The 14,313-nt window shown below is 41.0% G+C and overlaps 1 protein-coding gene across 6 annotated transcripts in view; it reads right to left on the reverse strand.

Annotated features, from left to right (window-relative positions):
• The window catches only part of CFAP70 (cilia and flagella associated protein 70), a 110,816-nt gene that overhangs the window by 92,291 nt on the left and 4,212 nt on the right, over positions 1–14,313 (reverse strand). For 3 of the 6 annotated variants that reach the window (XM_021943372.2, XM_021943373.2, XM_021943371.2), the window contains exons 2-7: positions 13,992–14,093; positions 12,917–13,103; positions 7,867–7,965; positions 7,599–7,678; positions 4,523–4,702; positions 1,013–1,195 (exon numbers count right to left, since the gene is read on the reverse strand). In XM_021943372.2, the coding sequence (XP_021799064.1) occupies positions 1,013–1,195; positions 4,523–4,702; positions 7,599–7,678; positions 7,867–7,965; positions 12,917–13,103; positions 13,992–14,054 (792 nt within the window). In that variant the 5' untranslated portion in view covers positions 14,055–14,093. Of the gene's footprint in view, positions 1–1,012; positions 1,196–4,522; positions 4,703–7,598; positions 7,966–12,916; positions 13,104–13,991; positions 14,094–14,313 lie in introns of those variants that run through there. The other 3 variants (XM_021943374.2, XM_021943375.2, XM_021943376.2) reach the window with 3 other exon arrangements.

The raw sequence follows: 14,313 nt of genomic DNA on the forward strand, positions 1-14,313 counted from the left end.
GCTGATTGATCCATGGGAGGCCATGGGTGGGGCCAGAAAAGTACCTTAAGTTCTCATCCCGGTCCATGGGAACTAGCAGCCTGGCCCCCAGACCTAAGGCAGTCCCTGGCCTGAAGGTGGGGTTTCACTGGGGACCTGCCCCTTTTCGCCCAGGAACCTGTCTGCCTCCTGCTGCCATCCACAGTGCCCTGGCTGTTCATGCTGAGGGGTGCCTGCAGGCCCATGCCAAGCTGCCCTCAGTGGCCCCTTGGACTTTCTCCCATGCTCATGGGTGCCCAAAGTCTGGAGGGGGATCAAGATGGCAGAGGGTTGGTTTGTCAGCACTGCCCTGAGTACATGCACACCTGGCCAGGTTGTGACAGCACCGGGCTCGGCCACAACTTTGCTCTGAAATTGGAGCAGGCACCAGGAGTAAGCAGAGGCCAGGCATCAGGAGCAGGCACTTCCAAGCCCGTGGGGGCAGGAGGGCTTCCCAGATTCCGAGAGTGCAGTGATGCCTGGGTATGCAGCTGTGGCTGGGCAGCTGCAGCTGCACATGGGAGGGAAGGGCTCCCACTTGTTCCCAGCTCCTGCCAGCTCCATGGAGCGTGTAGGCCCAGCCAGGACTCCCCCACTGCAGCCAGCATCATGGCAGGAGCTGCTCCAGACTGGCTACTGCTGCCATCACTACTAGGGTAATGAAATGGGGAGGAATTAGAAGGAAGAGACATGACTAGAGGGACACTTTCACTGCATAGATCTTCATTTTTAATTTTGACAGTAACTGATAATTACCTATTCATAAGTCAATAAATTTAAAATAAAATAAAGAGTATATGTGATATAAATTATTTTGTTTTCTGGACTTAAGAAGTCAGAAGATATCCGAATCAGAATTAGATACGTGTTTTATTTTGGCATGTAATTATTTTGACAGGTGACAAATGTATATAAATCAGAGTAATTCACAAAATGTTTTCTCATCTGTCAGTACACTAAGTTTATCACAAAAACCCGTATATCAGGTTCTCACCTCAGGATGGTTGAGTTCTCCTTCTTCTTCTTCATAGGGACCACCAACAATGAATGCATCAGGAATGTTATTAGCTCCTGGAGCCAGAATGTTGGCAATTGGCCACTTTTTGGGCCGGGGAACAGGTTCTCTTTCCCCTCCAAGCTTCAGAGTTCCATTCTTAAATAAAATGGGATAGTCCTTCTACAGAAATAAATACCATACGTCAGGAAAGTTTGTAAAGGACTTTGAAATGGACAAGAAGATTAATCAAGTCTTTTCAATGGAATGCTGAGTGTTGTCAAACATACCCCACTATGATTAATCTGATTCTAGAGAGCGGCCTGTGCCTTTCATTGTCTTTGCAACTCTGTAACTTATAGACATTTGATAATAATGCAAATTATTCTGGTTCATAAATATGCAGATACAGTTTGTCCAGTGGCAATGTAACTGATTATTTCCCTGAAGCTAATGACAAGTTTTGAATTATCGGCAAATTCATTTCAGCATTCCTGATGCCTATATACTCCTTTGAACTCATTGTCACATTTTACTGATTCCCTCACTAATAAGTTAAATAAAATCTTGGACCAACTTTTGTGTTATTTATTTTATACGAGAGTTGTGTTTATACCTGTTTAAAAAGTATCCTTTAGAAAACAAACTAAAATCTGGCAAGGGGCTAAAAATATAGGCATTTTCATGTCTTATAACTTATCCAAAGAATACTTGCAGTAGAAAATTGGTAAAATATGTAAGTAGGCAATCTATAGAAGGGGAAATTAGAACATCCAACATTTAAATAAAAACATGCTACATTTCATTAATAATCAGTAAAGTGCACATTAAAACAATGAGGTATCAGCCAGGCAAGGTGGCTTAATGCCTATAATCCCAACACTTTGGGAGATAGAGCCAGGAGGATCACTTGAAGCCAGGAGTTCGAAACCAGCCTGGGCAACATAGCGAGACCCCTACATCTACAAAAAAAAAATTAAAAATTAGCCAGATGCAATGGCATGCACCTGTAAACCCAACTACGTAGGAGGCTGAGGTGAGAGGATTGCTTGAGTCCAGAAGTTCAAGGTTACTGTAATCTATGATTGTGCCACTGCACTCCAGCCTAGGTGATGAAGTGAGACCGTGTCTCTTATTAATAGATAGACAGAGAGATATATAGATAGACAAAGGACAGGAACAAGAAGTTTACTGGAAAAGAAAACCAAATGGCCCTTAAATTAAAAGAAAGTTCTATTTCCAACACTATAGCAAACTAAAGTACAACAGATCCTTTATCAGCAACAAACACACAACAAACTAGATAAAGTAGAACAGCAACAACAACAAAAAGTTATATTTTATCACATAGCCAAGGTCAAAAGAAGTAAATGAAAGTCTAGGCTGGGCACAGTGGCTCATGCCTATAATCCCAGCACTTTGGGAGGCCAAGGCGGGCGGATCACAAGGTCAGGAGTTTGAGACCAGGCTGGCCAATATGGTGAAACCCCGTCTCTACTAAAAATACAAAAATTAGCTGGGCATGGTGGTGGGTGCCTCTAGTCCCAGCTACTCAGGAAGCTGAGGCCAGGAGAATCGCTTGAACCCAGGAGGCAGAGGTTGCAGTGAGCTGAGATCATGTCACTGTACTCCAGCCTGGGCAACAGAGTGAGATTCCGTCTCAAAAAAAAAAAAAAAGAAAAGAAAGTCTAAAAGTGCCAGAACTGGCAGCAGCAGCAGCAACTCAATACCCAAGGTATAAGCTCATGAGCTGATGCTGTGCCAACCTAGGAAATGTCAGACCCAGACACTACTATACAGAAGCAAGCATGGCCCTGTGCCCAGGCAGGACAGGAAGCTGGAACTAAGGCTGCTGCATAAAACTAGGACCTGGGCGTGGTGGCTCATGCCTGTAATCCCAGCACTTTGGGAGGCTGAGGCATGCAGATGACCCGAGGTCAGGAGTTCGAGACCAGCGTGGCCAAGACGGTGAAACCCCGTCTCTACTAAAATACAAAAAATTAGCTGGGCATGGTAGCAGGCACCTGTAGTTCCAGCTACTCAGGAGGCTGGAGAATTGCTTGAACCCGGAAAGCAGAGGGTGGAGTGAGCCGAGATCATGCCACTGCACTCTAGCCTGGGTGACAGAGCGAGACTCCATCTCCATCTCCAAAAACAAAGCAAAAAAAAAAAAATCTAGAACCTGGAAGGGCAACCTTTCATCAAATATCAGAATAAAGGAGCCGTTTTCAAGTTTAAAATGATGCAAGAAACCTAAAAGAAAAAAATTTAACTAATTAAAAAACTTTTGTATACCAAAGCAATGACCCAAATTAAAAATAAATAATAAACCAGAAATAAACATGATAAACTATAAATTGACAAACTCGAAAGAAAACATTATTTTTCTCTACATATGAATTTTTTTTTTGTTTTTTTTGAGACAGCATTTCACTCTTGTTGCCTAGGCTGGAGTGCAATCTTGGCGCGATCTTGGTTCACTGCAACCTCTGCCTCCTGGTTTAAGTGATTCTCCTGCCTCAGCCTCCCCAGTAGCTGGGATTACAGGCACCCACCACCATACCTGGCTAATTTTTTGTATTTTTAGCAGAGACAGGGTTTCACCATGTTGGCCAGGCTGGTCTCGAACTCCTAACCTCAGGTGATCTACCTGTCTCAGCCTCCCAAAGTGCTGGGATTAGAGGTGTGAGCCACCACACCCCAGCCAGAATTTTAAAAATCAGTAAGAAAAATACTAAGACCTCCAGAAGAAAAAAAAATAAAAGGCACTTTCAATTATCAAAATTAGCAAAAACAAAGAAAAAATTTTCAATACAATCCCAAAGTTGGAGAGAGGGCAATGCACAGATCTGCCTCATATAGCTATGTGAGTTGTTCCCTGGAAGGGTGATCAGCCATCTCATTTGCCTAGGACTGTCCCAGTTGTGGTACTGAAAGTCCCATATCCCAGGAACCTCCTAAGTCCTCAGCAAACTGAAGAGTTGCTACACAACTTTAGTGGGTGATTCACATACACGGCCCTGGAAATAAGACAAGTGAAAGTGTTAACTGAATAGAAGCCTTTTAGCAAGCAATTTAGAAATCTCCATCAAGAGCCTAAGAAACTCCATATCCAATCATTCCTATACCTGGAAATGTGGCCTAAGAAAATAATCTGGAATTAAGAGAAAGTTTTGTTTAACAAAGCACATTGCACAAAATCTGCAAAATGTACACACAAAAATAATCTGTATAGAAATACACCAAAATTGGCCATTTTAAATGTCTTACATATTTTCTACCATACATTTATATAAATTATATTTAATGCACAATATATAATAAATATGTAAATCATAAACATTAAAATCTGTATATAAAATAGAGATAAACTGTATTTTTCAAGCCTAAAATAAATCTCAGCTATTAGCAGTACAATGTTTTGAATGAAATCTTAGAGGTGAGGAAGAGATGACCATATGAGTACAGACATGTTTGAATCTCTATAAACATCTGGCAGTAGGGTTTTACCTCTCCAAGTGATGGAACTTGCAGACCGACCATGTAGTTCTGCCCAGGACCTGTTGGAATGAAGGATTCAGGCACAGAGTAAGCAGCCTCCAACGTGACCTTTAGTAGATTGCCCCCTGAGATCTGGGCTGTGGTCAGTAAAGGCTCTGCCACTAATACTTTAACTTCAAGACTGCACTGCTGTAAAAGAATAAAATCATGCAACATTTTGAAAATTGCCAGAGATCTTCCTTTTTTGCATTACCTCATTTGAATCTCATATTACTGTACAAGATAAGCAAGAAGGTAAAGCTTAATTATTTCCATAAGTTGAAATCATGTTCTCTAGGTCCCGTGAGTTGGAGATAGAGCCAAGAAGAGAATCTTATTCCTAAACTGTTCCCTGCCCACTCTACCATATTGAGGTAAAGTATATCTATAAATACATATAAAACAGGAATTGTAAGAGTCTATTGAAATGTTGGCCAGGCATGGTGGCTCACTCCTGCAATCCCAGCACTTTGGGAGCTAAGGCAGGTGGATCACCTGAGATCAGGGGTTCAAGACCAGCCTGGCCAACACAGTGAAAACCCATCTCTACTAAAAATACCAAAATTAGCCAGGCGTGGTGGTGCACGCTTATAGTCCCAGCTGCTGGGGAGGCTGAGGCAAGAGAATTGCTTGAACCCAGGGAGGCAGTGAGCTGAGATCGTGCCATTGCACTCTAGCCTGGTCAACAAGAGTAAAACTCCATCTCAAAAAAAAAAAAAAAAAGTCGACAGAAGTTGCACATGAGTAAGTGAGATTGGGTGCTTTTTTGCTAGTCTATATTTTATTATTATTATTGTAATTTTTAAATTAAATTCAATTAAATTTGAGACAGAGTCTCGCTCTGATGTCCAGGCTGGAATACAGTGGCACGATTTCGGCTCACTGTAACCCCGCCTCCTGGGTTCAGGTGATTCTTCTGCCTCAGCCTCCTGAGCAGCTGGGAGTACAGGCGCACACCACCATGCTCAGCTAATCTTTGTATTTTTAGTAGAGACGGGGTTTCAACATATTGGCCAGGCTGGTCTTGAACTCCTGACCTCGTGATTCGCCCGCTCGGCCTCCCAAAGTCCTGGGATTACAGGCATGAACCACCGCACCCGGCCTATTTTTGTAATTTAAATGTAATGCTTTGTAATAAGAAAATATTTTTTTCTGATAGATATGTATATATTCCACATAAATAGGTATAGACATATATGTGTATACCTCTGACATTTTCACTCAGGATACATACAAAGTAGGTTTTAAATGTGTATTGAGGCTGGGCAAGGTAGGCTCTTGCCTGTAATCCCAGCACTTTGGGAGGCCAGGGCAGGCATATTACCTGAGGTCAGCAGTTTGAGACCAGCCTGGCCAACATGGTGAAACCCCATCTCTACTAAAAGAGAATATACATAAAAATTAATCGGGCAGAGTGGTGGGTGCCTGTAATCCCAGGTACTCGGTAGGCTGAGGCAGGAGAATCGCTTGAACCCAGGAAGTGGAGGTTGCAGTGAGCCGAGATCATACCATTGCACTCCAGGCTGGGCAACAAGAGCAAAACTCCATCTCAAAAAAAAGAATGTGTATCGAATGCTAGGCACTCTGCTCCATCACTAGGGATATAAAGACAAAGAAGACATAGTTCCTTTCAACATAGAACTCATGTCATAGTGCCAAGATTTATGCGAAATCTATACTAGAGACCTGTACAAAATGCTGCAGTCAAGGAAACCAAGGAGGGAGTGAATAATTATTTGGCTGGGTTGACATTTATAGGATAAATAGGCATTTACAACCTGGATTAGCAGAGGAAGGAAAGAAAAAACCATTCTGGATAAGAACAGTTTTTGTGGGCTGGTCCAAAGGTAGTGAGTTATTTCAACTGACTGTTCGCAGTCAGTTACAGATCAAATTCTTTGTTCTATTCTTTCCCGTGTCTCACTACTGCACTTGGCTGGTCTTAGGGGGCAAAAACAGTCTATGTAAAGAGGGATTGGAACAGTATGGTATCTTCCATTTAGGTATATGTAAGTAATTCAGGATTCTGGAACTTGAAGTATTAATATAAGGAAAGGAGTAATGAGAGATGAGGTTGAAGGGGGAGGCTTCCATTATAAAGGATGCTGTATCCCTGCTAAGCAATCTGGACCTTAACTTGTAAGCAGCGGGTGAATCCATGAACTACACAGTACTAAGTAGGGGAAGAGATAAGATCAGATTCACTTTTAAATCATTGTGCAAGCCATGGGGAGGTTGAACTGGAGGGAGGTAAAGGTAGGTACAAGGCTATTTGTAACTATCCAAGTGAGAGATAATAAGGCAATAAAGAGTAGGAATGAAGCCAAAAAGAAAACCTAAAGACACTTAGAAGATGGAAAAGGCAGAATTTGGTGAAAGGCAGATTTGAGGATTGGCAGTAGTTAGGGTCTGAGGGAACAGTCATAGACATAATTTAGGTTCTATGTTCCATGATTTCATGGATGGGTGATGCCACTAGTCAAAAAACTAAGATAAAAGGAAGAGTAGGTTTCAGGGAAGATACTGAGTTCCGTTTTGGAATGTTGAGTTTTAGGTGCCTATGAGATAACATTATAGAGATATACAGTAGGTGCTTATAAAGTCTGATATTCTAGAATTCCAGAAAGGGGTCTGGGCTAGAACTGTTGGATCAGAAATTTTCAGTGAGAGGCATGCTACCATGCCCTAAAGTATATGAGGTGCTTTCATATACTATTTGATCCATCAGGACATAGCTCAAGAGTTATTTCCATGGTTAAGCCTTCCTTGCCTCTACCCGTGGACAAAGTAACTGATACCTGCTCTATGCCCATGTGCCTCACTTCACCATTTAACCACACTGGGTTGTAATCTATGATATGTATATTGTGGGCTTTTCAAAGTAGGACTCCGCCTTATTATCTTTGTCTCCCAGAATCTAACACTAAGTGTGCTGTGAGAAGAAAATGCCCAATGCATTACACTTAACTGAACTGAACCTTAATAGCAGACAGAATTGTTACACTGAATGGCAGGCTGAAATGTTGAGAGCTAAAACTCTGATTACCTTAGCACTTGATCTAGGAGTTTCTAAGGGTGAGCCTTGCACAGGGTGCAATGGAACTGTTGTTTGAAATGAACTCTGTCCTGCAAAAAGAAGCCCAAGTTGAGCCAAAGAAGAAAGGGTTAAGTTGGGATGACTGCAGGCAGAGATAAATGTGCCCACTTTACCCCTCAAATGCCTCAAATTCATTGAGGCTAATTTCTATATCTCTCTGGGGCTAAGTTTTTATGAGCTTTGCCATTTCTGCTTTTGGGCAAAGCACACATCTGACCTTCCAGTAAGGGAAGAAGGTCCACCACCGCCTGACCAAGAATTAAGGTCTTCTCTTCTTTCTGTTTCTTTTCCTTTGGTAAAACTTCAGTCACAGTTACTAGAAAAATCAAAACAAAGAAAATGAGACATTTAAAACATCCACCCGATAACCAAGGTGCAACACACAAAGCATTGGCAAAGATATGTACGTTAAAAAAAATTAACTTGAAAGTAAAGAAGGCATCAACATCAGTGACTTCTGATGGAAAATACCGGACCACTTCAGACACTTTTGAATATTTTGCCTGCAAGTTATAATAAGAAATAGGTTTTAGATCATAATCATGTACATGCATGTGTATAAAAGTAACTGAGGCTGGGCGCAGTGGCTCACGCCTGTAATCCCAGTACTTTGGGAAGCCGAGGAGGGCAGATCACCTGAGGTTGGGAGTTCGAGACCACCCTGACAAACACGGAGAAATCCCGTCTCTACTAAAAACACAAAATTAGCCAGGCATAGTGGCCCATGCCTGTAATCCCAGCTACTCGGGAGGCTGAGGCAGGAGAATCGCTTGAACCTGGGAGGCGGAGGTTGTGGTGAGCCGAGATCAAGCCATTGCACCCAGCCTGGGCAACAAGAGCGAAACTCCGTTTCAAAAAAAGAAAAGAAAAAAAAAGTAACTGATACATATGATTATATAACAAAGCTTCATATAATATTAATCTTTACTAGGTCAAAATCCTTAGTTATTTTCTATTCTATTTCATATAGAAGAAATTACTGGTCATAATGCCCATCAATTGATCTTACAAATGGCTAAAAAGTCACAATCTGAAGTTTGAAAAACACTGCTCTAGGGTGGGCGAGGTGGCTCAAGCCTGTAATCCCAGCACTTTGGGAGGCCAAGGCAGGCGGATCACGAGGTCAGGAGATTGAGACCATCCTGGCTAATACGGTGAAACCCCGTCTCTACTAAAAATACAAAAACAAAATTAGCCAGGCATGGTGGCGGGCGCCTGTAGTCCCGGCTACTCAGGAGGCTGAGGTAGGAGAATGGCGTGAATCCGAGAGGCAGAGCTTGCAGTGAGCAGAGACTGGGCCACTGCACTCCAGCCTGGGCGACAGAGCGAGACTCTGTCTCAAAAAAAAAGAAAAAGAAAAAAGAAAAAGGAAAACATTGCTCTAGATCCCCTATATTGCCTACCATAAGGCTTGACACATTTTGGAGTAATCCTGTAGCACGCAGAGTATGTACAAAGTTTTTCACTGCAGCATTACTCTGTGTGCTTAACACTTGTTAGAACAATTTCAAAATTTCAAATACACAAAGTAGAATAGTGTAACAACTATCCATATAACCATAATCTAAATTTAACAATTTTTTTGCTTCATCATATGTAGCTTTGTTTGCTCAAATACTTTTATCATATTTTCTTTGTTTGCTGAAGTACTTTTCAAATAAATTACAGACATCATGACATTTTACTCATAAATACCAAAATACACAAATCCCAAGTAAGATATTTTCCTAGAAAACCACAATCACTTTACCACATTTGGCAAGTGTGTGATAATAGCATTAAATAATTCCTTAATTCATCTAGTGTCCAGTTGATATTTAACATTTCCCAATTATCCCCAAATTTATTTTATAGCTGGTCTGTTCAAACCAGAATCCACTCAAAGACCACGTGTTGCATTTGGTTGTCATGTTTCTTTTCATTTAGACCAGTCCCCCCTTTCCACATACTTCTTCTCTCAAACATTTCTCTCTTTTGTTGAAGACACCAGGCCAATAGTTATACAGAATGTTACACGTTCTAGATTTGTCTCGTTTTATTCCTCATAGCATTTAATTTGTTTCTCATTTCCTGTGTTTCCTACTTGGGTTCAGTTTCAGCGTTTTCAGCAAGGATAATAGAGTTTGATAACATATTTACCTATGTGGTATGTTATCAAACTCTGTGACCTTTGTAACCTGACAGATGAAAATAGCATCTAAGCATAATTTTATTTTTTGTATTAGAATCAGGTTGAAATTTTTTCCATATATTTAAGGACCAGTTATAGTTTCTTTTCCATGAACTTTTCATATTCCTTTCATATGTTTTGTATACTTTTCCATTAGATTCTTGCTCTTATTAATATGCAAGAGCTCTTTAAAGGTAAATTTGCCTTCTGTCTAGAAATGAATTGCAAATTGTAATCCAGTTTGTAGCTTGTCTTTTACAGTTGCTAATGAATATATATATATATTATTTTTCTGTGGTTTCTACAGTTGTGAAATACTTATAAAGGCTTCATCTCTCGATTATTTTAATTCCATGATTTCTTATGGTAGTTACACGATTTAATTTTTTACCCACATTTTATCCAGCTGGTATTTATTTTGGTAGTTTGTTTGTTTGTTTTTCAAGACCAGGCCTCACTTTGTCACCTGGGCTGGAATGCAGTGGTGTGATCTCAGCTCACTGCAACCCCTGCCTCAAGGGCTCAAGTGATCCTCCCACCTCAGCCTCTGGAGTAGCTAGGGCTACAAGTGCTCACCACCACACCCAGCTAGTGTGTGTGTGTGTGTGTGTGTGTGTGTGTGTGTGTGTGTATATATATATATATTTTTTTTTTTTTTTTTCTTGAGATGGAGTCTCGCTGTGTCGCCCAGGCTGGAGTGTAGTGGCGCAGTCTCAGCTCACTGCAAGCTCCACCTCCTGGGTTCATGCCATTCTCCTGCCTCAGCCTCCCAAGTATCTGGGACTATACCCGGCTAATTTTTTGTATTTTTAGTTGAGACAGGGTTTCACCGTGTTAGCCAGGATGGTCTCGATCTCCTGACCTTGTGATCCGCCTGCCTTGGCCTTCCAAAGTGCTGGGATTACAGGTGTGTGTGAGCCACCACGCCCAGCCCCAAAGTGTTGGGATTACAGGCATGAGCCACTGCACCCAGCCACTGTTTTTTGTTTGTTTGAGACAGAGTCTCGCTCTGTCACTCAGGCTGGAGCGCAGTGGTGTGATCTTGGCTCACTGCAACCTCCACCTCTCAGGTTAAGTGATTCTCCTGCCTCAGCCTCCTGAGTAGCTGGGACTACAGGCACGCTCCAACACCCCCAGCTAATTTTTGTATTTTGAGTAGAGATGGGGTTTCACCATGTTGACAGGCTGGTCTTGAACTCCTGACCTTGTGATCCACCCACCTCAGCCTCCCAAAGTGCTGGGATTACAGGCTTGAGCCACTGTGCCTGGCCCATTACATTTTTTTAATTCAATTGAGATCTTCCAGTTCTTGGAATGACTTGTGGCTTTCAGGTGAAACCTGGACTTTTCCTGTTGTTATGAATCTCTGGATCTCACTTACACCTTCTGTTTTCAGCTGGCATTTTCCAACACCACCCCAACAGAAGAAGGAAGGAGATGTTGCCTCATTACTGCCAAGTTGGGGGTGGAAGTCTAGGTTCCCTACTCAGCCTCCGCTGACACCTGATGTGGGCAGTTCCTCATTACTGTTGAGCAGGGGAATTGGAGTCCTGATTCCTTACTTGGTTTCCACTGATACCACAGTGGGTGTGGTCTCATTACACCTGGGTGATGGTGAAAGCTCTGACTCTAAACTAGGCCTCCTCTGATACCACTCCAGTGGGAAGCAAAAGGGCACCTTGTTACTGACAGTTTGGGAGAGAAGTGCAAGATTCCTGTGGTCTCCACTAACATTATGAGGGGTGGGAAGGGGAATCATTACCAGAGGGGATAAAAGTCCTGGTTCCCTACTTGGTCTTCTCTGACATCACTAGGGTAATGGAGAATCTCATTTTTGAGCTTTGTGAGAGTGGAAGTCTAAGCTCTCCACTCAGCTTGATTGAGGGTGGGGGCTACAGTTTTTTTTCCTATGGTTTTTAGCTGGAGTAAGGAATTACTCTCTAAAACTTTTCTGTCTTATTAGGCTGCCCCTTTCATAGTCTTTTGGCTAAACAGAGCAGACTTTTTATCAGACTTGCTTTCTTTTTTCTTTTTTTGGTCTGTGCCCATTGGTGTCTCCAGGTTGCCACCTTCTTCAGCAAGAAGTATGGGATATATAAGGCAAAAAGAAAACCCAAGGAACTCACCACTGTGTCATTCCCCAGGTCCCAAGTTTCCTTCTCTCCACCTTTCAGAGTCTCTTATTTTTATATATAATGTCCAGGGTTTGTAGTTGTATTCAGTGGGAGGAATAGAAAAAGTACATCTATTCTATCTTCTCAAAAGTTTTGCTTTTAATCCTTTTTATTTCTAATTAATGCGCTTAAGATTATAAATGTACCTCTAAGTACAACTTTAACTATATCCCACGAATTCTGATATTTGGTGTTTTACTGTTGATCTCTTCCAAATGCTTTGCAATTTTTATTATGACTTTTTTATTTGTCCCATAAATTATTCATAAGTATGTTTTTAAATTTCCAAATAGTATTTTGGCTATCTTTTTGTTATTGATTTCTAATTTTGTTGATTGTTACATTTTGGCAGAAAAGGTGTCTGTATGCTATTGATCCTTTGATCTATGGTAGGACTTGCTTTATCGCTTAGAATGTGGCCAACTGCTATCATAAAAATGCTCCTCCTGTGTTTTAAAAACATATATATTCTTTAATGGTTAGTACAAGCCTATGATTATTCCTAGGGAAGACTTTTTTCTCTACCCAGGATCTAGACAGAGATGCTTAAGCAGATTTTCTTTTCCTGGTCCATACTTTTTGAGATCTTAACTTGTGATGGGGAGGTGATCTCAGTCTCTATTCCCCCATCAACAGCAGCCAAAGGTTTTCTGTCCTTCTGAGAGCATTAAAACCCAAGCCCCTAGGTTTTGGAGTACTGCCTTCTCCCTGCACACTTCCACTAACACATACACACCAACAGCAGCTGTTCAAGATTTCCAGGTTTCAGTTCCTGCCTTGCTTCTGGGAACAAAGGAAGTGCCCTTTCTTTCTCATGATTTTAGTTACATGTTTAAAAGAATGTTTTGGTTCTGCTTTTCCCATCCAACATGATAGGGAAGAAGGCAATCAGGACATTGATTTTTAGAACCACAAGGACTTACAGAACACAGGTTTGTGAGCGAGGTCATCTAAAGTGATTCCTCCTTCAGGATTAAACTCAAAACTGCTAGTGAAGTTGTATTTTGCACTTCCTTCTGGAGAAACAGTAATTTTTGCAGAGTCTCCCAGAACCACTTGATTGAATTCTGCCCGAATAAAGGTAACTGGAGTATCTCCTTTAAAACCTTTCTGTTGGCAGAAACACACCACTTTACAATTATATTTAAATAGAGAATTTTCCTACACATCTGGCAACCCATTTTGATTTGGGCTAAATAGCATTTTTCATTTTTTCCTAACAAGCAACATCACAAATACAAAAGGAATAGGTAGAAAAATAATTAAACAAATCTAGTTTTACTTAAATGCAACATTCCATTTAAGTGCTGTTATGTTGGAGTTTTGAAAACAACATTTATTGTGTTTCACCTGATAATAGAAGTATACTGAGGAACATTTTTAAAAGAAAGAAAATTAATTACCTGCAATCTTACTGTAACATGTAAGCATTATTAACATTTTAGAATATATTTTCTAGTGTTTTGTTGTGAATATATGGATGTGCACGTGTATACCCATACACACACACAGAGATACATTTTTATATATGCATTTTAAAACAAAGTGGAGCTCATTAATTACATTCTCTTTGAAATGATCTTTTTAAACTTAATATACTGAATATTTTCCCATTTCATTATACTCCTAATTTTTAGTACATCACATTGTTGTTGTTGTTGTTTTAATTAATCAAATAGAATTAATCACAAGGGAAACTCTGGAAGAATTCAGATCCTTCTCAGGAGAAAGGGAAAAAATTGTATGTGAACTGCTGTCTAGGGAAACTAAAACCACTGTTTCTTTCATCCTATTAAATTTAGTATTCAAATTGCCGAGTATTTGAGACACACAGTAATGTGACTTGGAGATCACAGACTAACAATAAGGAACACTGAGGCGGAATGCCACTGCTATATAAAGCCAGGAGGTTTGGAGGTAAAGAATGAAGCAAAATTCCATTACTCCTGCAGGTACTCCCAAACTAAGGATTTTGTAAATTTCCAAAAGTAACTTTACCAAATCATATCCCTCTGTCACGGTGATCTGCACGAGTCTGCCTGTTGATGGCACTTGCTCCATATCACCAACTGGGAAAGTCCCTCTGGTTTTCTTTGGTCTCTGTAAACAGAATGAATCAACCTGTCCCCTCATGTACCAGAGCTGCAAAAGTACCCATATTCCATCATAACCAATACCAGGGAGAACCTAAGGAAATACCATAGTCCAGCACTGTTTTATTCCCCACATCCAACCTTTGCTGCTGGACAGGCAGTGCTTTAGGGAGCTGGTCACAAGGATGATTTCACTGGTTAGCGCTAAAAGATGTTTATACAGGTAA

The sequence above is a fragment of the Papio anubis genome, chromosome 11 (genome assembly GCF_008728515.1).
Source record: "Papio anubis isolate 15944 chromosome 11, Panubis1.0, whole genome shotgun sequence".
Lineage (NCBI taxonomy): Eukaryota > Metazoa > Chordata > Mammalia > Primates > Cercopithecidae > Papio > Papio anubis.